Raw genomic sequence first — 25,867 nt, forward strand, 5'->3', positions numbered from 1 at the left:
TGCACATCCCAATCTTATGGTCGGCTGTCCACAAACTTTTGTCCATATATTTCCGCTTCGTAGCTTCAAGAGCCACTTACGTCCATTCACAAAAAAAACAGAGCATACACAGCTGGGATGACTGTGGTGGTAGAAAAACTGTTTAGCAAAGTTTTTTTCTACTCATTACCATGATTCATCTTGCAGGCAGCAAAGAGATCTAAACATAATAAGACTGCAAAATAGGCCACAGGACATCTGCACAGACACCTGCACATGAAGATCCTCAGCGGGTTCAACACCAAGTTTTTAGTGTTTAAAAAACCACCAGTGACACAATAAGAAACAAAAGATGAAGAAGCTCAGATCTGCTTTCTGATACACGGTGGATGTCTGAGCTTTAGTATTATTCTGGTATGTAATTAAAAAAGTGCATATGCATTTTAAAATACACGTCTTACGATTTTGCTTTTAAACAAAATGAGCATTTAAGAGCAAACACTGCATGAAATCAGTTTAACACTCAATACATAGCATTATCACAATGTAGTGATGGAATCATTCAGCAAATGGTCTCATGATCTGAGTTTAGCTGTTAGGACTCATAGCCTCTTGTAGCAGCACTATCATAATGATCGTTACGATAAATAGAAAAAAAAAGACTTTGCACGAGGCATTTGCACACCAAACAAGTGTTTTACTGTTTCGCAAGCAATAAGAGCAACTGTTCACATTATGTGTGCTACCACACACACACACTTATTTTAGAGCCTCAACTCACAGGAAGTGAGTTTAACAAGGGGAATGCACACACAAAGTACTATATGTATTTAACCACACACACACACACACACACACACACACACACACACACACACACACACACACACACACACACACACACACACACTCATGCACATTATAGCCACAAACTTCTGCAACCCAGTGCATCAGAAAAGAAAAGAGGAACAAAACAAGAGGAATGAATACCCAGAGGCGGCTTAAGACAAAAAGAGAGCACGAAGAAAGACAGACAAAGTGAAAGGGAGGAAAGCATACGCGGAAAAGGAGATACGTAATATACTGTAAAATCAAAGAACAGGAGACAGAAGGCAACAGGAAGACAAAGTTGGTGAATGATGGAGGGAGAGGTCAGAAAGAAAGGGATGCTCTATCAACAGCAGCAGCGCTTCGGGAAGGTGAGACTTTAATCTGCTAATCAGGCTAACAATAGAATAAAAGCTATTTTAGTATAGAGTTTGTGTGTGTGTGTGTGTGTGTGTGTGTGTGTGTGTGTGTGTGTGTGTGTTAGACTGTGGTGGACAAAGTACATCATGATGAAGTATTTCAGAGTCAAAGTACTAACTGTATGCTTAAAATTCTTGTTTTACAGTTGTACATGTGTAAAAGTGCAAAAAAGAACGAATGTACTTAGGAATCCTTAAAAGTAACAGTAAAAGTGGGGGGTTGTAGCTTAGTGGATAAGGCATTGAACTTGGCATCTGAAGGGTCATGAGTTTAAATCCCACTCACACCATTTTGCCAATTTTAGGCCCCCTGAGCAAGACCCTCAGCCCCATAGGCGGTCAGTTGTTTGAATCAGACTAATGTAATGTGAAAAAGATTTTGCACTGATATGTGACATGTAGATGTTAATTTCCTGTGTAATAAGTGTTTTTGATGAGTCTCAAGATGAGTTCACTACACTTGAGAAAGATAGAACACGATAAAGATCAGACATTATTCATTAGCATGCACTTTTTTGGAATCCATTTCAGTTTCTACCTATTTCTTCTATTATTATTGTTAAACCTGATTATACTTGCTTCCAGTGACACACACATTCTAAACTAAATGCTTTTGAAGATTCAGTTTGAAATTAATGATGCGTCTACATGTGTGCATGCAGCCATAACAACAGCAGGAAAAAACAAACAGTTGTGAAACTGCCTATGTTCAGTATATACTATTTTAAGGAGAAATTGATTAAATCAAATAAGTTTTTCTATTTTTATATATATTAGATATTATCATAAGAGTGAGTCATCTACTAAGTCAGAAGTCCCCAACCATCTGGTCGTGTCCCAGTACCGAGCTGTGGAAGAGTGACTTTTTGGTCAAATATACAAACACACACACACACACACACACACACACACACACACACACACACACACACACACACACACACACACACAAACTATATTGCCAAAAGTTAGGGGACACCTGGTCATGAGTTTGGTATGTGCTTTTTAAGCATCGCGCTTGTGGACATTTGTGACAAAAGTGTTTAGTAGGGTTGAGGTCAGAGCTCTAAAACGTGCTGCACCCATTTTCAATGAAGTTACAGCACTGCATCCAAAGACATCATAGACGATTGTGTGCCTCCAACTCTGTGGTAACAGTTTGGAGAAGAACCACATATGGCTGGGAAAATCCATTGTCCCAATACTTTTGACCATCTACTGTATATACGACCCGTGGCAACTCTTCCAGCTGAGTACTGGGTTACGACCTGGTGGCTGGAAACTTCTGATCTAGTGGATGAATTTATTAATCTTTGACTTTATCATATTAATACAAAGATTGTAATTACTGGCAGGTTGCTGATGTATAATAGGGAAAGAAACAGTTTTGGTGCGATGCTATGAGAATAAAAAATGAGGTAATAGAGTAACTTGGGGAAAGAATGAATCTCTACTATGAAAAAAAAAAACAACTTCCAAAATCATTTCCAATTTCAACACTTTTGAATGATTGTTTTGAATTAATCAATCATATTTTAATGTCTTTCCACATTTCATCAGGATCAGTTTCGTATCTGTGCTCTAATCTGTTTATAAGTTTTTCCTTCCATTTTGATCTTTCAAATCTCTCACTGATTCAGTATTCCATCATTTCTATCATTATTCTCATTCTGATTGGTTGATTCTAAAATATGATTCTTTTATTTTGTGAGAAGAATGTCTTCTTCTTTCGTTGTTTTTCTTTGCTAAATATAAAAAAGAGGAAGAAGTCGTGGAAAACATGACTCATAAGTGTCTGTCGCTGTGTGTAAACAGTCTGAGGAGATGTACAGTGTTAGAGACATGTGTGAGTATTCAGCTCGACACGGTTTCTTAATCTGAAGAGATATTTTGAAGAGACGCTCTTACCCAGTTGAATGAAATATTGCTAAGCAGTAACACATCAGATGTTGTATATCAGTTGAGGTCAGCACTCTACTTCAGGTCACTCATTATCTTCTGCTTCATACCATGTAAACCATATCATCACATGGCTGGCTTTTGTGCACAGGGGTATTGTCATGCTAAAATGTGTTTGGGTTTCTTATTTTATCTAATACAATTGTGTGCCTCTAACTTTGTGGTAACAGTTTGAGGAAAACCACATCTGGCTGGAAAAATCAGGTGTCTCAATACTTTTTTCCATTTTGTGTATATAGTGAGCGAGAATGAGTTCCAGAAGGACAAGAATCTTTTTGAGAGCTGACTGTGTGGAGTTTTAAGTATTGTAAGACAAATCCATGTGTGTGTGTGTGTGTGTGTGTGTGTGTGTGTGTGTGTGTGTGTGTGTGTGTGTGTGCGTATCAGAAATGGAAGAAGGTCTGGGCCGAAGCTGTGGCTGACAGCATGCACAGCCTCTCCTGTCTGGAGCTGTTTGAATACAGCAAGTCCTCGATGAAGGAGGGTAAAAAACGAGCCGACAGTAAGAAAGTGATCGTGATGAGAGATTGTGTCAAGATAAAAGAAAAAGAAGCAGAAGGATGTCCGAAGGAATGCAGCACCTTCCTTCTCGAAACCGCAGACAAGACACACATGTTTGCGTCTCCCACGCCAGAGCTGCACAGCTGGATCACAGAGTTGTGCAGGCTTGCATTCCCTGTACGTACACTCTTTCACCCTCTCTCTTATATAAACACACAATGATGCGATAAAACCTTTCTCATTTTTTATCTACAATACTCATCCTCATGTTACACATGAATATACAGTATATGTATATGTTCTGTTGTGATTATTGGCTTTTGCAGCTGAATCAAGCAGAGGGTAGATCACAGAAGGCAGAACATCTTTCAGCTGTAGAGATGCAGGAGAACATGCTGTACGGCACTACTGAGAGTGGTAGGGGAAAACACACACACACACACACACACACACACACACACACACACACACACACACACACACACACACACACACACAGACACTTTTTTGTGCATGTGAGGATCTACTACTGGGCTATTTTTTTTGCAGCTAATTAACAATGTAATATTAGACAGACAGACAGACAGACAGACAGACAGACAGACAGACAGACAGACAGAATTTTTTTAAATACTTAAGGTCAAAACAAAGCTTCGTTTCAAGCTTAGTATTTTCTAAATCTTTAAAACCAGCACGCAAGTACTTAGGTGTCACTTTTTTTTATTAAATATGACCTATTGTTTATTGCAAAAGAAATTGAATTTGCTCCTAAGAACAGAAAAGAATCAGACACAACACATCAGCACAGCAGTAAACCGCTATCTCTTTGTTTGAATGCGGTTCAGACAACTAGATGATAGATAGATAGATAGATAGATAGATAGATAGATAGATAGATAGATAGATAGATAGATAGATAGATAGATAGATAGATAGATAGATAGATAGATAGATAGATAGATAGATAGATAGATAGATACAACTTTATTGTCATTGCCTAGTACAGGTACATAGCAACGAAATGCAGTTTGGCATCTACCAGAAGTGCAAAATGTAGCAGTCGTGCAAAAGTGCAAATAAATATATGGCATATTTACAGCAAGTTATAGTGATAATATGTAAACATATGTAAAGTAAATAAATAAAAAGGCAGTAACAGTGCAGAGATGTGTGGACATCAATTTAGAGTACAAGTCGAATAAACAGTCTACTATATATAAATATATATATATATATATATCATCACGAAGGAGATACAGGAACTTGCGCACCAGAACCAGCAGGTTCAGGGACAGCTTTTTTCCATCCATTATCACACTACTGAACTCTACACTACACCGCTAAATCACTACAAAACAAACACAAAACAAAACAAAACACTGTATATAACCTCTGTACTATACATGTACATATTACATAGTATATCTTTTACTCCTCATTACATCTGCACTATTTTTATCTGTGTATACTTATATCATTACTGTACATTCTGCCCAACATTTCATTTATTTGTGTATATAACCTGTGTGTGTATATATACAGTGAGGAAAATAAGTATTTGAACACTGCTATTTTGCAAGTTCTCCCACTTAGAAATCATAAAGGGGTCTGAAATTGTCATCGTAGGTGCATGTCAACTGTGAGAGACATAATCTAAAAAAAAAAAAATCCAGAAATCACAATATATGATTTTTAAACTATTTATTTGTATGATACAGCTAGGTCCCCTGGTGGTCTAGTGGTTAAGATGCAGCGCTCCCACCGCTGCGACCCGGGTTCGATTCCCGGTCAGGGAACCATCCCCAGCCACTCTTAGTGCTGGTCCCAAGCCCGGATAAATTGGGGAGGGTTGCGTTAGGAAGGGCATCCAGCGTAAAACATGTGCCAAATCAAACGTGCGGAGGATCCGCTGTGGCGACCCCTAACGGGAGAAGCCGAAAAGAAAGTTAGTTATTTGTATGATACAGCTGCAAATAAGTATTTGAACACCTGTCTATCAGCTAAAATTCTGACCCTTAAAGACCTGTTAGTCTGCCTTTAAAATGTCCACCTCCACTAAATTCATTATATTAAATTAGATGCACCTGTTTGAGGTCGTTAGCTGCATAAAGACACCTGTCCACCCCATACAATCAGTAAGAATCCAACTACTAACATGGCCAAGACCAAAGAGCTGTCCAAAGACACTAGAGATAAAATTGTACACCTCCACAAGGCTGGAAAGGGCTACGGGGAAATTGCCAAGCAGCTTGGTGAAAAAAGGTCCACTGTTGGAGAAATCATTAGAAAATGGAAGAAGCTAAACATGACTGTCAATCTCCCTCGACTGGGGCTCCATGCAAGATCTCACCTCGTGGGGTCTCAATGATCCTAAGGAAGGTGAGAAATCAGCCCAGAACTACACGGGAGGAGCTGGTCAATGACCTGAAAAGAGCTGGGACCACCGTTTCCAAGGTTACTGTTGGTAATACACTAAGACGTCATGGTTTGAAATCATGCATGGCACGGAAGGTTCCCCTGCTTAAACCAGCACATGTCCAGGCACATCTCAAGTTTGCCAATGACCATTTGGATGATCCAGAGGAGTCATGGGAGAAAGTCATGTGGTCAGATAAGACCAAAATAGAACTTTTGGGTCAGAATTCCACTAAACGTGTTTGGAGGAAGAAGAATGATGAGTACCTTCCCAAGAACACCATAACTACTGTGAAGCATGGAGGTGGTAGCATCATGCTTTGGGGGTGTTTTTTTGCACATGGGACAGGACGACTGCACTGTATTAAGGAGAGGATGACCGGGGCGACGTATTGCGAGATTTTGGGGAACAACCTCCTTCCCTCAGTTAGAGCATTGAAGATGGGTCGAGGCTGGGTCTTCCAACATGACAATGACCCGAAGCACACAGCCAGGATAACCAAGGAGTGGCTCTGTAAGAAGCATATCAAGGTTCTGGCGTGGCCTAGCCAGTCTCCAGACCTAAACCCAATAGAGAATCTTTGGAGGGAGCTCAAACTCCGTGTTTCTCAGCGACAGGCCAGAAACCTGACTGATCTAGAGAAGATCTGTGTGGAGGAGTGGGCCAAAATCCCTCCTGCAGTGTGTGCAAACCTGGTGAAAAACTACAGGAAACGTTTGACCTCTGTAATAGCAAACAAAGGCTACTGTACCAAATATTAACATTGACTTTCTCAGGTGTTCAAATACTTATTTGCAGCTGTATCATACAAATAAATAGTTAAAAAATCATATATTGTGATTTCTGGATTTAATTTTTTTAGATTATGTCTCTCACAGTGACAATTTCTCTACGATGATAGTTTCAGACCCCTCCATGATTTCTAAGTGGGAGAACTTGCAAAATAGCAGAGTGTTCAAATACTTATTTTCCTCACTGTATATACATTCCTTCGTGATGGAAGGAGGTTAAACAGTTTGTGACTGGGATGTGAAGAGTCCTTGATAATGTTGTGAGCTCTGCGCAGACATCGGCTGTGGTGAAGGTGCTCAATGGCAGGTAGTTGGGTGCCAGTGATGCGTTGGGCGGTTTTGACCACCCTTTGCAGGGCTTTTCGTTCACTCACAGTAGAGCCTCCGTACCATACGGTGATGGAGTTGGTCAGGATGCTCTCAATGATGCAGCGGTAGAAGCTCGTTAAAATCCCAGGACAGATGAGATTTCTTGAGACTTCTCAAGACGTACAGGCGCTGTTGTGCTTTTTTTACCAGAGCTGAAGTGTTCTGATGTGATAAAAGGTGTCTTTTTGGTTTTTTGACCACCTCAGTTTTGTACAAAGCTCTAAATTTATGACCAACAATGATGCATTAAGGCAATAAAAAAAAAATGGTTAGCCGTGACTATAACAGACATAACCAGGATATAAAAATAATGAAAAAACCTAACATACAGTATACCTGTTAGACAGCTGCTAATTGTCTATGGTCAACATTAATCTGTTCATAATGGGGAAAAAAGAGCAGAACACCTTTACTTACAAAACTGGTGTAAGATGTGCGTCATTTGGATATTTAATTTTGATCAAATCCTCTTTTTAAGAGGAACAAAATGGCTTCATGACGCTTCTCATTGTTTTCTCTGGTTCAAAGTGGTATAAAGACAAAGGGGCTTTTTTAAAATGTACCTTACAGCACAGTGAATATCCCAGCGTTGATAGGAAGCTGGGGTCAGAGCAAAGGGTCAGCCATGAGCACAGAGGCCATGCTCAAAGGAACAAAATTGCAGCTTGGTGATACTAGGGTTTGAACCGCCAACCTTCCAATCAGAGCCTTTACCACTAAGTTACCACTTCAAAATACACCAGACACACCATCACAGCAAGTCTTTAGACTGTGCTTAAAAATGTTCTTTAAATAAGGTGTTGATTAAATGTATCAACTAGTACAAGGCTGCATGTACAGTCACAGGGAGCACCGACCTTTTTAACTCAGTGTCACAAAAGACATCATTCTGTGTACATCAGGAGCTATGCAACTGTACCATTCTGACCATGTGCTATTTTCTCACCGGAAACAAGATGATCTCACATCCACACCCACCCTACTCATTAGATTTGGCTCCTGGTTCGCCCTTAAGATGAAGATCTGGCTCAAAGGTCAATATTTTGACACCATTTTGGAGAGCTAGCTCAAATTGCAAAAGATGCCTGACACGCTTCAAAAAAATAACTTCCAGGACACATTGTAGAAGTGGCAGGAACGCCAGGAGCGCTGTATTGCTGTGTAGGGGCCCCTGCGTAAGCCCTTAACCTCATAGCTGTGCAGTTGTATGGATGCAATAAATGTTAGTCGTTCTGGATAAAGGCATCTGCTGAATGTCATAAATGTAAATGAGTTCCCCGCTGTCTGAGATATGACAACGGCAAATCTTTACACTTTTGTATTGACTTTTAGCAAAGGCTGACAGAATGCTCTTTGTGAGGAAAAACAGAAGTAGTGGTTTATCAAGGTCTTTGACTTCTGAATGGAAGATTCTGTATTTTAAATGGGGGAAGGGGTAGATCAGTGGTTAAGATGTTGGACTTCTGCTCAGAAGGTTGTAGTTCAAATCCCACCACCACTAAGACACTGAAACAAAGATCTTGAAAAAAGAAAACATGAGATCGATATACACCAAACTGACATGACAATTTGACTGGTGAAGTGAATAACACAGATTCTCTCTTCATTGTGGCACCTGTTAGTGGGTGGGCTATATTAGGCAGCAAGTGCCAATTTTGCCCTCAAAGTTGACGTGTTAGAAGCAGGAAAAATGGGCAAGCGTAAAGATTTGAATGAGTTTTACAAGAGCAAAATTTTAATGGATCTCCAAAACTGCAGCTATTGTGGGCTGTTCCCGGTTTGCAGTGGCAGGTATCTATCAAAAGTGGTCCAAGAAAGGAACAGTAGTGAACCGCCAACTTGGTTGTGGGTGGAGGCTCATTGATGCATGTTGGGAGCTTCAATAAAGTTATGCCTGGTCGGTGTATAAACACCTGGAATAAATAAGTCTATGGAACATGAGGCAGTTGAGGACCTTAAACCTCAACTGCTCAGTTGTATGATTGGATAAGGGCGTCTGCCAAATGCCTAAATGTAAATCCGAGCAACACAGAGATGCCACTGTTGGCAAGAGCAAGGCTCAACTCAGCATAAGTTTATAATAAAGTAAAATTTAGTTTACATATAAGTACATGCTTATTTGTGTACCTTTATTGTAAAGTGTTACCAATTCATTTTGGTACTACTGTCTACTGTATAACTACTGTCAGAGCTATTTTTAGAGACAGTTAATCCACACCTTCCTTTGGGCCAATTAGATTAGAGAATTTATTGGTTAAAAGCTGTGGTCAACAGCGCTTTTATTAGTGAACTGAAAATTCTCTCTGATAGATTGCAGAGGCCAAGACTAGCGAAGCTGTTTTTTTGTGTATGCCCAGATCCCCAGGCCTGAGACGTCAGGCCACAGGTGTCCGAGCTCTGTTCCATTACAATTTTTCTCAGCTGCTTTGGAGTTTTTCTCGGATCAGAAATGAAACATTCTTAAAACTGCTCGCTCAACTTCCACTTTATTTCGTCACTTGTGCACATCATGAAAGCATTTCCCATCGCATCGATGTTCCGAATTGTGAATTATTTTGTACTTTTATTTCATTGATTGTGTACAATTGTCTTTCCTACATTATAAGTGGTTTATGTTCATCTTGATCAAAATATATTATACTTGTTTCACCTAAATAGACGTAACCCCCAAAACATCTCAGTATCAGTTTCATTGCATAAGTCATTGAATGCAAAATGTTCAAACCAGTTGTCAGAATCTGTCATGCTTAAATTTCTATTCAAATTTTTTAAAATGTATCTTGAATTGACGAATTGTGCAGATGAATCTTGAATTTGACTAATGAGTGAATGGCATCAGATCAACCAATAATCAACTAGTTTTCTAAAATAGGTCAAAGCTGAATCTTGTGAACCTTTAATTGGCGACAGAGCAAAACACTGAGCTACAATTTCTTAAAAAGGAAGAACAACCAGGAAAAGAACAGACACTATTCCAGTACACTAAAAGTGTGGATCCTGTCTGGTCTTTTGTAATCAATATGAATCAAATATGCAATCAAATAAATACATTTGTGCTGTTGAAATTCATAGATGCCACACAGAAGAAATTCAACTGTCAATCATTGTAATCCAAACCATAGTTTATATTAAAAAATACTGAAACTGTACACTGTCATTTAACCCTCTTAAATGTGCATACACATTTAACCCTCTTGCTTGTAGACACTTTACACTAATGCAGTGTTGATCACTCTGTGTGTGTGTCAGGCGGAAGAACGTGCCGGAAACCGAAGTGCAGTAAATTATGTTTAATGAAGAAACACAGGGCAAAAGCAGAAAACGGCAAACCAGAGCTAAGCTCCAGGTTTAGTAAAACCTGGTGAATGCAATTAACAGACAAAGTTTGGAGAACTAAGCAGAGTCTCGTAACTATGAAAACCAACTCAAACACGTAGTGTAAGACGCTTGGGTAGTCCAGCAATGTTCTTCAGCCTAAACTGTAGAACGGACAAAGGGCTTGGTGGGGAACTGAGGTTATGTAGCCTGGAGGCTGATGAGCTCCAGGTGTAGATGATTAGTACGTAGGAGAGCTGTTTGGAGTGAAGGTATGGCTGGTGGATCCCTGACAGTGTGTTTCATTGTGATTCATTTATTTCCAGCAAACAGTTTAATTTGAGTGTGTGTATGCAAGTGTGTGTGAATGTGTGTTTACAGTCTACAGTCTGTGTACAGTCCATCACATGTGGTTCACTGCTTATAAATAGAAAAGAGCTGAACAGTATTATAACACTAAATAGAAATAAACTTGACATTTTGACGATTCTATTTTTTAAAAGATGAACGAAGGATTTTAAGAAAAGTACAGGCTTTTGCAAGAAATCCAATGTCTTGTGCTGTTTGTACAAATCGTTTGAGAATGCACTTACTGCTTTTCAAATACTAAGGATGATTCAAGAAATTCTCGAAAGCAGCTGAAAAACTGTAATCCTGGTTGCTGTGTTTTCCCTGTTCTCATCTGTGATTGAGTATCTTCAACCTATATGGAATGAGAACCGTGGATGCTCTGAGACTCACGAATGATGAGTAAATTCAAATCTTTATCAGTTTTTTTTTGGCAGCTCTCTATGTGCAGAGGGTGAGAAAACTTTTGCAGAGGAAGTGAAGGCAATTTGCGGTTGAGGCAGATACAAGATAGGGAAACGGCGAGAAAAGGAAGATTGGTGCACCACAGGAAAGAGGAAGAAAGAAAAAAAAGAAAATGGGAAACTCAAAGACTACACAGCACTATTCCCAGGTAATAGACCGTAAACGGTGTCATGGTGGCGCCGCGGGTGGCATTGCAGCCTTACAGCTCTAGGGTTTGACCTTGATTGTGGGTAATAGGCTACACGGTGTTTCACATGTTCTCACATGTGAAGGTTTGATTTAGGTTGTCTGGTTTCCTCCTGGGAACTGGATAGGTGAAATTTTCTTGTTAGAAAAATGTTTGTGCACATATTGGCCAGGGTGTATTCCTACACATCCAGTGTTGTTTAAAAAGCATTGCATTAGTCTGATCAGAATAAAGTTTAATGAATTATGATATTCATAAAACACGGAATCCCTATATAGCAAAAGACCTTACTGGGGTAAGATTCACCAATTCGCATCAGTGCATCAGCATAAAAGTTGCAATGATTTAAAATAGTGTGTATCAGATACAAGTTGGCCTCGCTAAACTGTTTCTCAAGCTCGAGTGAATATGACGTGTCCTGAGAGTCACATAAAATACAGATTAACATGGCAGAGGTAGAGCTGCATCTTCCCGGAGACAGAAACAAGAACAAGAAAAGATCATCTGGTTTTATTTCATTTGTCCTTTTTATTTCTTTGCTTTTCCTGTTTGTAAGAGGGGCCATGAGTTAGAAGTCAGATGGCGCTTAAGTAAATGTATGATTTTCTATCTGTCTGAACCAAAGAGATAAAAGCATCATATTTTTTCCATTGCACCGTATATCGCATTGCTAGCCGCTTCGTATGGATCTTTAATGTATTGCATCGTTGGATATAGATCGAGATGCGGATCACATCGGCCTTAGTTATAGAGATGCACATCCCCAGTTGTAACCTGTGATGGACCTTGTTGTGATCTTCTAAATCCATCTAATTTGTAGTCTATCTGGATCTGAGGCACTCCATCATCACCAGGTTTTCATTCCAAGCAGTCAGGAGCCACACCTGATTCCAGCTGCTTCAAGCTGTTTAGGTCTTTTGCCCTCGATCAATTATCAGGTGTTCCTGCTTGGTTGGAATAAAAAGCTGCAGTCACGACAAACCCTTTGCAGACAAGATTAATGACACCTGCAGTGGAAAGTCGAGTATTCGAAACATGATGGAATGGGATCAAGGCTCAATGTAAAACATGTACACGGATAGTATTTCTGTACAGTGAAACTTGTTAAGGGATGTGCTTTCCTGCTGTTTAGCACTGCACTACGATGTGTTTATTGGACTCGATAGTTGGTGGTTCTTTTTATTCTTTTTTTTTCCCCACACAAAATCATTTCACGCTTTTGAGTACCATCCTTAAGTTCCTCACAGAGGAAGGATTCCTGTCAAAAACAGCATAAGGTGTGCAAATGTTTATAACATATCCAGCATTTAGTTTGTCTGATTACAATCCTGGGGTTTCAACACACCCGAGAATTTTTAAAAAGCTGCCTGGTTGAATTTAGGATCATTCAGCTCAAAGAGCATTTGGGAGATCAGGCACGGATGATATGTGTGAGGAGGTCTGGGGTGCAGTTCCAATTCATCCCAAAAGTGTTCAATGTGGTTGAGATCAGGGCTTAGAGTAGAACACTTGAGTAATTTTACCTTCATGAATTTCGGGAAATGATATCTTTATAGAGCTGGTTTTATGAACAGGGTTATTGTCATGCAGCACATGTTTAGGCGTTTAAGTTTTAGTGAATGGAAACTGTAATACTACAGTAGTAGTACATGTATAGCATAGTAACACATTACCATATATGGATGTGACGGTCTGGTGTCCACATACTTTTAGCCATGTAATATTTTTTACAGTTTTTAAAAGTGATTTGAATGATTTCTGTCCACCTGTAACTATAACCATTGTGTATATTTAATGAACACTTCAGAGAAGATAGTGCAAATGCATATAATATTACTTTTCAAGATAAATATGCAAATTGCTCTTTACATCACATCTGGTGATTTGTAGCATCTCATTGTGTTCATTCTCAAAATTTAGAAAAAAAAAAAAAAGGCACCACCAGGTCTTTACCCACGCATTTATTTGGACCAGTTGAGCGCAAACTGTCTGCTCTATAGTGCAAATTCGCCTAATAGTACTGAATTATGTCGAGGCATTTGAAACAAAAGACACACATAAGTGCCACTTCCTTCCTCGTCGGTTTGAGAGCGTATGCTACCCAAGCAGAAAATAGCTCACACAACCACAGAGCAGACTTTATTTAGAGTCAGTTCAATCGCTCTGCCAAAACCAGATATCGTGAACAGGAGAGGGCTTTTGTATCAGACACCCGCTTTGGCCGAAGCTGAAACTTCGTTGACAAAAATCCAATTAAAGCCCACACCACACTTCACACTGCTGTGCTTAATGTGCAACATGACTTGAGTCAATTACTGCCGCTCTGTTGTGCCCAATCTTCAGGCATAAACGGACCTCCGGTTTTGCTCGTGCCCGTCTCATAGCAACACTGTTTTTGTATTGTACCCTTGATGACCTCAGGTCATCGAGAGCCTTCTTAATCATTGATTTGACAATTAGCCCTGATTAACGCTTCCCCGTTTCTCATAATTGCACTCTCTCACAAAAATTAAGATGGTACACATACACAACATCTGAATTATACCCAGACAACTCACAGTCTGGTACCTCATTTTAGTCCGTATTATAAAAACTAATGCAAAACTTTATCCATATATACTTTTAGAATATATTAGTAAACATTTCTTTAACCAAGTATATCATAGTATAATACATTCCTTAAAAGGGATACATGAGATTAAACATTATGAATTGGGGGTTGTGGTAGTTCAGGATTTCCTTTTTAGACATTTTTTATTTTTTTTGTTGGATTTCTGATTGGAACGGCATAAGTTCAAATCCCGCTGCCACGGCTGGACACTTGAGTGGACTTCGTAACCCTCAACTGTTTGATTGAAATAATTATAAGTTGCTCTGGATAAGGGGTCTACCAAATGCTGTTAATGTAATGAAGTATACGCTGTATTTGTAACACATTATATATTTATATCATTGCTACAAAGGAAACTAAGCCTATTTTTGTATAATGCATGATTACTTCACATACTAGGGGTAGATCAGTGGTTAAAATGTTGAACTTCTGATCAGAAATCCCAGTTTTTATCCTAGTTGAATTGATAAAATTATGACATCTGCCATAAATGTCAATGCAAAACAACTAATGTTTTCCAATAATGTTTGTAATGCTTCTCCTAATGGTAATTAGATTTTCTTTATTCTTCCGTCTGATTTTTTGCTTTTTTTCTAATAAAGAAGAAATAATTTTAAGCATGAAATAATATAAAAAAAAGTTTTAGAAACCACTTTTATGATTTTATAACTGGTTTATGCATCAAAGATTCACTCTTTATCAGTGTGTTTATTTATTCATTATAATATGTGCATTAAAAAAGGTAAAAATCATTATGAATGTGTTCATAGGGACTTTATTTATTCAGTACATTGTGCAAAGGTTTTAGGCAGACGTGAAGAAATGCTGTAAAGAAAGAACGCTTTCACACACACACACACACACACACACACACACACACACATATATATATATATATATATATATATATATATATATATATATATATATATATATATATATATATATAATGCGTGCTCTGAATTGTTTGTAGCAGGAGTTTGTTACAACAATGAGGGTCTACAGTCAATTGTAAAGCATGGTGGAGGTTTCCAGCAAGATTTGGGCTGCATTTCTGGATGTTGGAGATTTGGTCAGAATTATGGTGTCCTCAATGCTGAGAAATACACGCAAATACTTATCCATCATGCTTGGAGTTATTCTGTAATAGGACAACATCCCCAAACATACAAACAATATCATTAAGAATTATCTTTAGCAAAGTGAAGAACAAGAAGTCCTGGAAGTAATAGTTTTGTCTCCCATTAAAGCCGCTGCATCGTTGAGTCTGTCTGGGATTACATGAAGATTCAGAAGGATTTGAGGCAGTCTGCATCCACAGAAGCTCTGTGTTTAGCTCTTTAAAATGGTTGGAACAACAATTTACCTGGTGAGTTCCTGAGTTCAAAATCTGAGAATCCTGAGAGTTACTGCCTTACATTTTAATATACTTTTGTCCATGAAAATGTACTCAATTATTTCATTTTATAGCGTTTCTCTTCGGTGTGCTGATGCACAATTTTTCGGTTAGAGTTTCTATCGAAACACATCACGTATTACCGTAATCCCAGCTGTAATGAAAATCGCAGACTCTTGGTACAGTAAAATCTATGCTGCTTGGAGCTGTTTCTTTAACCAATCAGGCCACACGAGGCCACTAGGAGGCGTCGTAACAAGTCATCATTTTCACGTCCTTTGAATGTGCACATCACTACCCATGCTCAAATATATTAATGTAGACTTAATAGCTGTTTTTTCATTCCACAATGGCTGATAGAGGAGGATTAACAAGAACAGTTGTTAAGCTTTTTTATGGATCATATATATACTTTTGCATTTTCGTTCCTGTATAATTTGCACAAAAACACACTTTGCCTTCATTTTAAATCCCCTGGGGACCCCTGGGGCACAAAAACCCTGGGGTCATTTTATGAGGTTTTATTGATGCTTCTGCTAAAAAATGATACATGCGGGTGGTGCAGCTGTGGCTGCAGTGAAAGGAGACTTGTTGAATTGTGTTCTTTTGGTTTCTTGCTTCAGTAACAACATTCATTCTCACTGCTAGACATACCTGTGATGCAGCACGCTTTTATACTGCATTTCTCTATAATTTTGATGGTGGACACCACTCAAGGCCCAGGTGGGAAATGCATGGTCCACCACTGCTAGAAGAATTGATGTTGGTTTGCAGGGAAAGGGTGGTATTGATTCGATTTGGATTTCTCTTGTTCAGTTACGAGTTCATTTACTTGTCATTTTGTGATCAAAAGAAACTAACACTTTTATTTTTGAATGTGTTCTCACTTTACAGCATTTTTCACACCTGACTAAAACCTTTTGCACAGTGCTAAGTTTGTATAAGTTTTAGCCCACCTTCTAACTTAAACATCAATGAAGAGATATTGTGATTTTAGAACACTGCATTTTTCATGATACATCAGACAAAGCAGCACTGCAGGTTCCTTTCCTTTCCTTTCCTTTCCTTTCCTTTCCTTTCCTTTCCTTTCCTTTCCTTTTCCTTTTCCTTTCCTTCTTGGGTGCAATCGATGGGTTGAGGGCAGGACTCTGTACAGGTCCTGCTACTGGAACAGGTGTAGTTCTAGTGATGGGAAATTCTAATAGTACAAAATACAAAGAGATTCTATACAACTGTGTGAACCTTTTACTGGTATAATGGTCTGCCCAAACCTTTCATATATACATTATATGGGCAACATTTTGTGAACACCTGACCATAAGATTGGTAGGTGCTTTCTAAACATCCTATTCCACATTTAGTCTCCATTCATTTGCTGTTATAATAACCTCCACTTTTCTGCGAAGATGTTCCACTGGATTTTGTAGTGTAGTTGTGTAGATTTGTGCTCATTCATCCACAAGGGTATTAGTAAATTATGCACTGGTGTAGGTGAGGTGAGGAGGCCTGAGGTGCAGGCAGCGTATTAATCCCAAAGGTGTTTAATAGGGATGAGCTCTGAACATGTTAGGGTCTGCCAGTTCAATAGATTTATAGATTAGGAGCTTTAATATTAAGTCTCTATACATTGAAGTGAAATTTTTCACTTAAATGCACAGCCACATATGATACAATGTCATTTTTTGAGTAAAAGCAAAATGACCAGATTGAATATTACTTTAAATATATCTACAACATCAATCCCAAAAAGTTGGGACACTGTGTAAAATGTAAATATAAACAGAATGCAATGATTTGCAAATCTCAAAAACCCATATTTTGTTCACAATAGAACTAAGAAAACAGATAAAATGTTCAGATCAAATAAACTGAGGAAATCTTAAGGGAAAAAAAGTCATTTTGAATTTGATGGCTGCAACATGTTTTAAAAAGTAAGTATTATAACAATAAAACAGGTACAGAAACTCAGTTCAAAAAGACACATGTCTGATGGTTTGGTGGTACATTTTATTTGGTGGACATTTTATTTGGTGGTACACATTATTTGGTGAACGTTTTAGAGCAACAAATGCTTCCAACCAGAATCCGTCGTTTTTAGTTAAGGCCTTGCATATTTGAGCAGGACAACACTAACTGCATACTGCATCGATTACAACTGCATGACTCTGTAGTAGAAGAGTTCAGATACTGAACTGACCTGCCTGCTGTCTAGACCTTTTACCATTTGAAAACATTTGAGGCATAAAATGAAAAACACAACAAAGGACACCCATAACTGTTGAGAAGCTAGAATCCTGTACCAGACATATATTGTATCTGATACATACTGTTAATTAAATATGGATATGATTATGAGATTTGTATATCATTGCACTCTTTTTTATTTACATTTGTAATTGGGGTCATACTACACATCTAATCTGAGTCAGTCAAACTTCCTCTTCCTGTGTGGTTTTTGGACACACTACTGCTTCTAAAGAAATGCCTGTACATTTCTTTAAAATAAGAAGTCTTCTGGATGATGCCCAAAAATTATAGAACAAGATTGTAATGTTTTAAAGAAGAGATAAATGAAAATGTCCTTCAGGATTGTGTTCACACTTCTGGACTCGCCGCTATACTTGATGTCAGTGGAAATAAATGTTCTGAATGTTGACAGCTGCACAATGTGGAAAGCACAATGCATACACATGGCACGTGTGTTTAAAGTGTGCTTCGGCGACAGGTCCTGCCTCAGCATGAAGCTGTCTTAAAAAATGGACAGAGGGGAAAAAAAACCCTGTTGCTGAGCACCCGAGGATGAAATTAAAGAGCCGTGGAAAAGAAGAAAAAAATGCTTCCTCTGAAAGAGAGAGCACCTGATTGAAGTGAAATCTTTTGCAGAGTAATCGGGTCTTTCTCTCTCTCTCTCTCTCTCTCTCTCTCTCTCTCTCTCTCTCTCTCTCTCTCTCTCTGTCTCTCTCTCTCTCTCTCTCTCTCTCTCTCTCTCTCTCTTTCACACTCTCTCTCTCTTTCACACTCTCTTTCACTCTGTGGGAGCAAAGGATTGTGGGCAAAAAAAAAAGAAAGAAAGACAGGTGCAGACTCTGCCTTAGCCTGATTATCTTTTCAGCTGTGTTTGGCAGAAGTGCTGTGTATAACAGTGTGTCTGGATCTGCTGTCTACAGGAACAACAGCACTGAAAGAAAAAATAAACACTTGGAAAAGAAGAAAATAGATAAATAAAACATTAATAGGAACATGAATGAAAAAGAAAAAAGAAAAGATATAGAAAAAAAGGAAAGAAAAGGAAAGGAAAAGAAAAGTAAACTTGAGGAAAGGAAAGGAAAGGAAAAGTAAACATGAGATTAGGAAAGGAAAGGAAAGAAAAGAGAAGAAAATGAAGGAAAAAGAAAGAATGTAAAAGAAAAGAAAGGAAAGAAAAGAAAACATGAGGAAAGGAATGGAAAGGAAAGAGAAGAGAAGAAAATGAAAGGAAAAAGGAAAGAAAAGAAAAGGAAACACGAGGTAAGGAAAGGAAAGGAAAGGAAAGGAAAGGTAAGGAAAGGAAAGGAAAGGAAAGGAAAGGAAAGGAAAGGAAAGGAAAGGCAAGACACTTTGACCCAAATGACCCAAATGTCGAATGCCTTAACCATTAAGCTACCCCCTCCCCAACTGAGCACTTGAGGTTAAAGGACCTTGTTTAAGTGCCCAGCATTGACAGTTTGGTGGTGCTTAAGATGCACTGATGCTGTGAGGATCCAGAGCCATCTAGAGATGTACCAGCTCCAGGTGGATCCCACTTCATGAAGATTTATGAACTTTGAGGATAAACAACCATATGCTGTTTCTCCATCATTGGACATTTAAAGACTCTGAAATTTAGTAGTTGATGTTGAATCTATAATGATCTCAGATGTTGAGTTAATTTTATGAGTTGTCAGAAGCTCCTGGTTTCACAACACTCATAATCACACACTCAGTTGCTCATGATATTTCTCCATCTCTGGTGTTTATGTTTTAATGATTTATAATCACATTTTTGGTGTCACCCAGATGATGATATGTTCCCCTTTTGAGTCTGGTTCCTCTAAAGGTTGCTTCATATTACCATCTAAGGGAGTTTTTTCCCCCCACTCTATTCCCATCCAACTCTACCTTCACCGAGATCTATTTTATTAGCTAGATAAAGCAAGTCAAGAAGCCTTTATTGTCATTTAAACCATATATAGCTGACGCAGTACACAGTGAAATGAAACAACGTTCCTCCAGAACCCTGGTGCTACATGAAACAACACTTACACAAAACAGAAAACACAGGACCAAGGACTAGTAAGTGTCCTCGCCACATAAAGTGCATGTGTGCAACCTGGTGCAAACAGTGCAAAGACAACACAAGACAGTGTAAGACACATACACAAAACACAAAATACAAAAAGCGCCGCCAGTAAACCTGTTGTATATTGCACACTGTGGTGTGTAAGAGACATAAAGTGAACAGTAACGAAAAATGTAAACAAAATGTCGTGCAAAAGAGCAAATAGCAGCAGTCCAGAAAAGATGTGCAAAAACGGCATGTAAACAGTTTATGGTAATGAAGTGATGTATTATGATAGATGTGGTACTGAAGACATGGATGTGTGAAGTGAGTACGAGTGTGTGTTGAGTCTGTACAGATCAGTCACACAGTTGTGTGTGTGTGTGTGTGTGTGTGTGTGTGTGTGTGTGTGTGTGTGTGTGTGTGTGTGCTTTAAGTTCAGTTCTGTGTTGAGAAGCCTGATGGCTTGAGGGAAGAAACTGTTACACAATCTGGATGTGAGGGCCCGAATGCTTCGGAACCTCTTCCATGATGGCAGGAGGGTGAAGAGTGTGTGTGAGGGGTGTGTGGGGTTGTCCACAATGCTGTTGGCTTTGTGGATGCGTCTCAGCTGTCCTCACTATCCTCTGTAGGGTCTTGCGATCTGAGACGGTGCAGTTCCAAACCTAGGCAGTGATGCAACTGCTCAAGATACTCTCAATAGTTCCTCTGTAGAACGTGGTCAGGAAGTAGAGACGCTGATGGGCTTGGTGATCTATCTTGGTGATGGAGCTGGTGTTGAGTGACCAGGTGGGGTTATCCGCCAGATGAACACCAAGGAATTTGGTGCTCTTGACGATCTCCACAGAGAGTCCATCGATGATCAGTGGAGAATGGTTGCTCTGTGCTCTCCTGAAGTCAACATCCATCTCTTTCGTTTGTTGTTGGCTCCACACCAGGCTGTTAACCATTGCACCTCCTCTCTCAGGAGTCAGTATGCTGACTCAACGTTCTTGCTAATGAGACCCACCATGGAGCTACTGGTTGTAAGTGGAGCTAATCTGCTCCACTTACAACCAGTAGCAATGTGTTGTTAGCTATCATTATTAATATATTTAAATCAGTGCATCTGTAATGAAAAAAGTAATCTTCTGTTGTCTTTATTTTGGGTAGTGCGGGATTTCCTGGTGATTGCTGTGGCTACAGAAGCAGCGTTACGGTGTAATTTGTACGGAGAGTACTTTCTCACACCGCAACAGGACTTGTTACTGCTAAAGGACTCAAAAACGAAGCAGGTTCTCCTCACGTGGCCGTATCGTTTTGTCAGGAAATTTGGCCAAGACATGGTAACGTTTGGATGTTTTTTCTTGCTTTAAATTTACAAAGAAGTTGGAAATATTTAACTAATGAATACTTTTACCTCTGTTTTTAGCTGGCTTTCAACTTTGAAGCAGGTCGCAGGTGCGAGTCTGGCGAAGGCTACTTTGAATTTGCTACGTGCCATAGCGATAAAGTCTTCTCAATCGTCAGTGAAGCTCTCAAAAGACTTCCAAAGGTTGAAGGATCTGGGATAAAGTCAAAAGAGCAACAGGTTACCAAGGACTCCCAGCAATCCCAAACACCTCCGGCTCAGGTGAAGCATCCGAAGAAAAAACTGACCACAAGCTTCTCGATGAGCGCCATCTACATGAGCGACTATTCCAGCAAAGACGTTAAAATGAAGAGTGCCAACAGTACTCCTCCTCTAACAAATGAAGTGCAAGATCCTGTATATGCCAGGGTTAAACCGAAAGCACAATCGAAGAGCACCAATGATTACAAAAACCTACCACTTGGCCCACTTCCTGACTTTGTCGACTGTTCTGAGGACATTTCTGCAGGTCTAGAAGAAAAAGAAGAAGAAGATTTGATGACCCTTAAGCAATTAGGCATCCGTATTAAATACAAGGACGAAGCCGAAGAAGTTTACTCAGAAGTGAAAATTAATGATGATGATTATAGGAACACGAATGAGACCGATGACCACATAAATTGCATGAATTTCTACGAACCTCCTCCACCTGTCTGCTCGGACCACGAAGATTCTCTAGCTGTAAGTTTCAACACAGACTATATGCTTTCTGAAGATACAGCCTGCATCATTGAGGACGAAGAGCAGCTGGACATGGCTATGGAGCGATTAGGCTTCTATCCTGCTCCTAATTTCTGTGGAGCTGAAAGCATGTTCTCACAAGTACCAAACTATTATCATGATGGTATTGATGATGAAGGCATTGAGCAACCTGTGGACAATCAAGAGTATTTTTACTCAACTTGTGCATCTGATACACATCTTGAAGACTCACAAGCTGAAGGATTTTCTACCTATGACAATTTACCCAAAAGGTCTTAATTTTATTATAAAATTTCTATCCATTTTTATGCACATCAAGTATACAGATAAATTATAAAAAAAAAAAAAAAAAAAACCCTGTAGCATGAGATCCACTGAACTTGCACTGAAGACATCAACAGGTCATTAAAGTGGCCTGATTTTCGATTCAATCATCAGAGTTCTGAGTAGCCTTCATGAGGCCATTAACATCTCTGAAGCCATAGTGATTACCATCAGAGCAATGGTCCAGTAATGGTCTCAGAGCACTAGTGATCCACTTTTGAGTTTGAGTTGACTATTGATCCAAGTGATTGATTCTTGATTTAAAAAAAAAATGGATTCCAGAGTCCTGATGATCATCATTAGGCCTATGATGATATATATTACAGAGTCCTCAGGTGTCAATGTGTCATGGAAAGATTACTAATGAGATCTGATAATCATCTGGTCCATGAACAATTTGGCAATAGGGGACTAATGTTTGACTCTATAACCAGATACACCAGATACAGTTTTGATAATCGTATTGCAAGCCCTAATGATGGGCTCCAAGGTGCATGAACCCCTAGTCTTATATGGTTTTTGAGAGAAACATGTATGATCATTTTGTTTCTATGCAACAAGGTATATAACTAGATAACTAGGTAATATAACGGTATAAAGATACTTTGACCTGAAAGATATTTAAATGTACAGACATTTTTTTATTTTGATTGCATAGCATAAATAACAGCTTTGCACAGTCTCAGCATCCGGACAGTTAGTTTCTCCAAACATTTAGTTAAAATACTTTACCTTGCCTCCTGTAAACTTGCCAAAGGTCTTCTTAACTAATTGGAGATATTTTTCTGACCTTGTGATTCAGTTCATCCCAGAGCAGTTCAATGGGATTTTGGTGCGGTGACTGGGCAGGCCATTCTATAATAGATTAAATTCCAGGCCACTGTTTGCTTTCTAAATGGCACTTACAGAGCTTGATTGTCCTGGCTCATCGTCTTGGTTGGTGAAGTGGGTTCCAATGAGCCGCAGTCCAGACGGAATTGCATGGTATAGAATGTATAAGACAATTAAAGTATAGAATGGTAGCAACCTTCCAACCTTCTCTTCTCCAAAACAACTTCAAACCATTAAGCTTCCACCGCCATGTTAACTGTGGGTATGAGACAGTCTGCAAACATCTCCAGTTCTTCTTATATAAGTTGTTCAGTTACAGACATAAATGTCAAATTTGGACTTCAACATCATTCAAACACAGCTTGTTTATATATACCAGGCTAATTGCTACTTTCAAATGATCTACGAATTCATATTTGTTTTTTGTTTTTTTCAAATATTCTTTGCACTTTGTCATTCAGCCTTTAGAGGGCACTATCTCTCTCCTGATGCATCACAAAGCCTCACGTTCTGAAGCAATTCTGAATACTGAATGGTACATTTAGGAGCTAAATTGCCACAGAATGATGCATTAGACACGATTCAGCAGAGACACAGACCACGCAAAGTGGCTGTTATTTTTGCAAATCGCTCATAAATGGCACTTTCCTATAGCAATAAAAGTATATAAAAGCTATGATTTGGTTACTTGTGTATGTATAACCTGACTATATAACAGAAATACTGTTGGAGACATTGTTGAAGTTCTTATGTCAGTATATTAGCTAGGGTAGATTAAAATCTTAAAACCTTAATAGCTTTAATGGTAACACCTAGCATGTTTTATTCAATGAATTGTGCAAGATATAATCAAGAAAAGTCATAGTATAAAGACAGTAAGTAAATATGCTGTAAATAAAAAAACAGCAGGTATATATTTATACTGGACTGGTCCAGTGACTGGTTTGAATATTAAAATGCTTTTGGGAAATGAGAAGTGAGATTAAAGCATTTTCAGTTCAAATATTAACTGTGAAATGTGATGTACAATACCAGCATATGTATCGCAAGTAAAATTAGTCAAGTCGCCGTCATACACTTGATTAAATCTGACCTTTTCCTCTTGCTAGTTTTAAAATTGGCCCATGACCCAGAATAACTGAAGTTCTCTTATTGGGATGATACTGACTTATCAAAACTCTTCTAGCATATACTGCGACATCTGTCCATGGCCTAGAATGGTAAATAAGCTGAAGGTACCAGGACATTTGCACCTGCAAAAAACTGGAGACAGGGAATGCTGTGTTATTTTGCTCTAGCTCTTTATCAGTGAGCAATCAGAATGGTAGAGGAATGTTGGTGTTGTCCTTGAATCCTCCACTGGGGGCTTTGAAAAGAAGACGCCCCCTGGTAAACATCACTCTAACATATTTCATTGAGGGACCTTCCTAATGGGCATTTTGCCTTCATCACTGTTAGTTCTGTTTTTGCTTCTGATGGCAAGTTCACTTCTAAATGTAGGTCAAGTTCATGCATTAAAAAAAAGCGTTGTAATAAAAACTGCACCGAAAAGAAAAGTATATGCAACAAATCTAGCATACTAGATACTAGCAAACAAATAAAAGACAAGGAAAGCAGCAAAAAAAATGAGAAAATTATACAAAAGAACAAGACGAAAAAAAAAGACAAGACAAAGGAAAAGGAAAGCAAAGTAAAACAAGGACAAAACAACGATGATCAAGACAAACGGAGACCAAGTCAAGACAAGACACAGCAAGGGAAGACAAGACAAAAAATAACAAGAGAAAACAGAAAAGACAAGAAACAACAAGACAAGACAAGATGATAGACAACAAGGGAAAACAAGAAGAGACAAGACAAGACAACAAGGGAAAACATGAAGACAGACAACAAGGGGAAAACAAGAAGACAAGACAAGACACAACAAGACAAGACGATAGACAACAAGGGAAAACAAGAAGACAAAACAAGACAAGACACAACAAGACAAGACGATAGACAACAAGGGAAATTAAGAAGACAAAACAAGACAAGACACAACAAGACAAGATGATAGACAACAAGGGAAAACAAAAAGACAAAACAAGACAAGACAACAAGACAAGATGATAGACAACAAGGGGAAACAAGAAGACAAAACAAGACAAGACACAACAAGACAAGACGATAGACAACAAGGGAAATTAAGAAGACAAAACAAGACAAGACACAACAAGACAAGATGATAGACAACAAGGGAAAACAAAAAGACAAAACAAGATAAGACAACAAGACAAGACGATAGACAACAAGGGAAAACAAAAAGACAAGACAAAACAAGACAAGACACAACAAGACAAGACGATAGACAACAAGGGAAAACAAGAAGACAAAACAAGACAAGACACAACAAGACAAGACGATAGACAACAAGGGAAAACAAAAAGACAAAACAAGACAAGACACAACAAGACAAGACGATAGACAACAAGGGAAAACAAGAAGACAAAACAAGACAAGACACAACAAGACAAGACACAACAAGACAAAATGATAGACAACAAGGGAAAACAAAAAGACAAAACAAGACAAGACAACAAGACAAGATGATAGACAACAAGGGAAAACAAGAAGACAAAACAAAACAAGACACAACAAGACAAGACGATAGACAACAAGGGAAAACAAGAAGACAAAACAAGACAAGACACAACAAGACAAGACGATAGACAACAAGGGAAAACAAGAAGACAAAACAAG

At 38.7% G+C, this 25,867-nt stretch overlaps 1 protein-coding gene across 1 annotated transcript; it reads left to right on the forward strand.

Moving 5' to 3' along the window:
- Window positions 1-829: 829 nt before the first annotated feature.
- Window positions 830-24,731, forward strand: dok2l (docking protein 2-like). The gene is made up of 5 exons (XM_083568783.1): window positions 830-1,178; window positions 3,573-3,863; window positions 4,013-4,103; window positions 21,034-21,206; window positions 21,293-24,731. Exons 1-5 carry the CDS (start codon window positions 1,116-1,118, stop codon window positions 22,250-22,252), a joined length of 1,578 nt encoding a protein of 525 aa, XP_083424909.1. The 5' UTR covers window positions 830-1,115; the 3' UTR covers window positions 22,253-24,731.
- The last annotated feature ends 1,136 nt before the right edge of the window (window positions 24,732-25,867 follow it).

Source organism: Silurus aristotelis (assembly GCF_946808225.1).
Source record: "Silurus aristotelis genome assembly, chromosome: 18".
NCBI lineage: Eukaryota > Metazoa > Chordata > Actinopteri > Siluriformes > Siluridae > Silurus > Silurus aristotelis.

Coding starts and splice junctions, on each gene's coding strand:
- dok2l (XM_083568783.1), top strand. CDS start 1,116: ATGATGGAGGGAGAGGTCAGAAAGAAAGGGATGCTCTATCAACAGCAG. Junction 1,179..3,572: donor AGCAGCAGCGCTTCGGGAAG/GTGAGACTTTAA, acceptor TGTGCGTATCAG/AAATGGAAGAAGGTCTGGGC. Junction 4,104..21,033: donor GTACGGCACTACTGAGAGTG/GTAGGGGAAAAC, acceptor TATTTTGGGTAG/TGCGGGATTTCCTGGTGATT.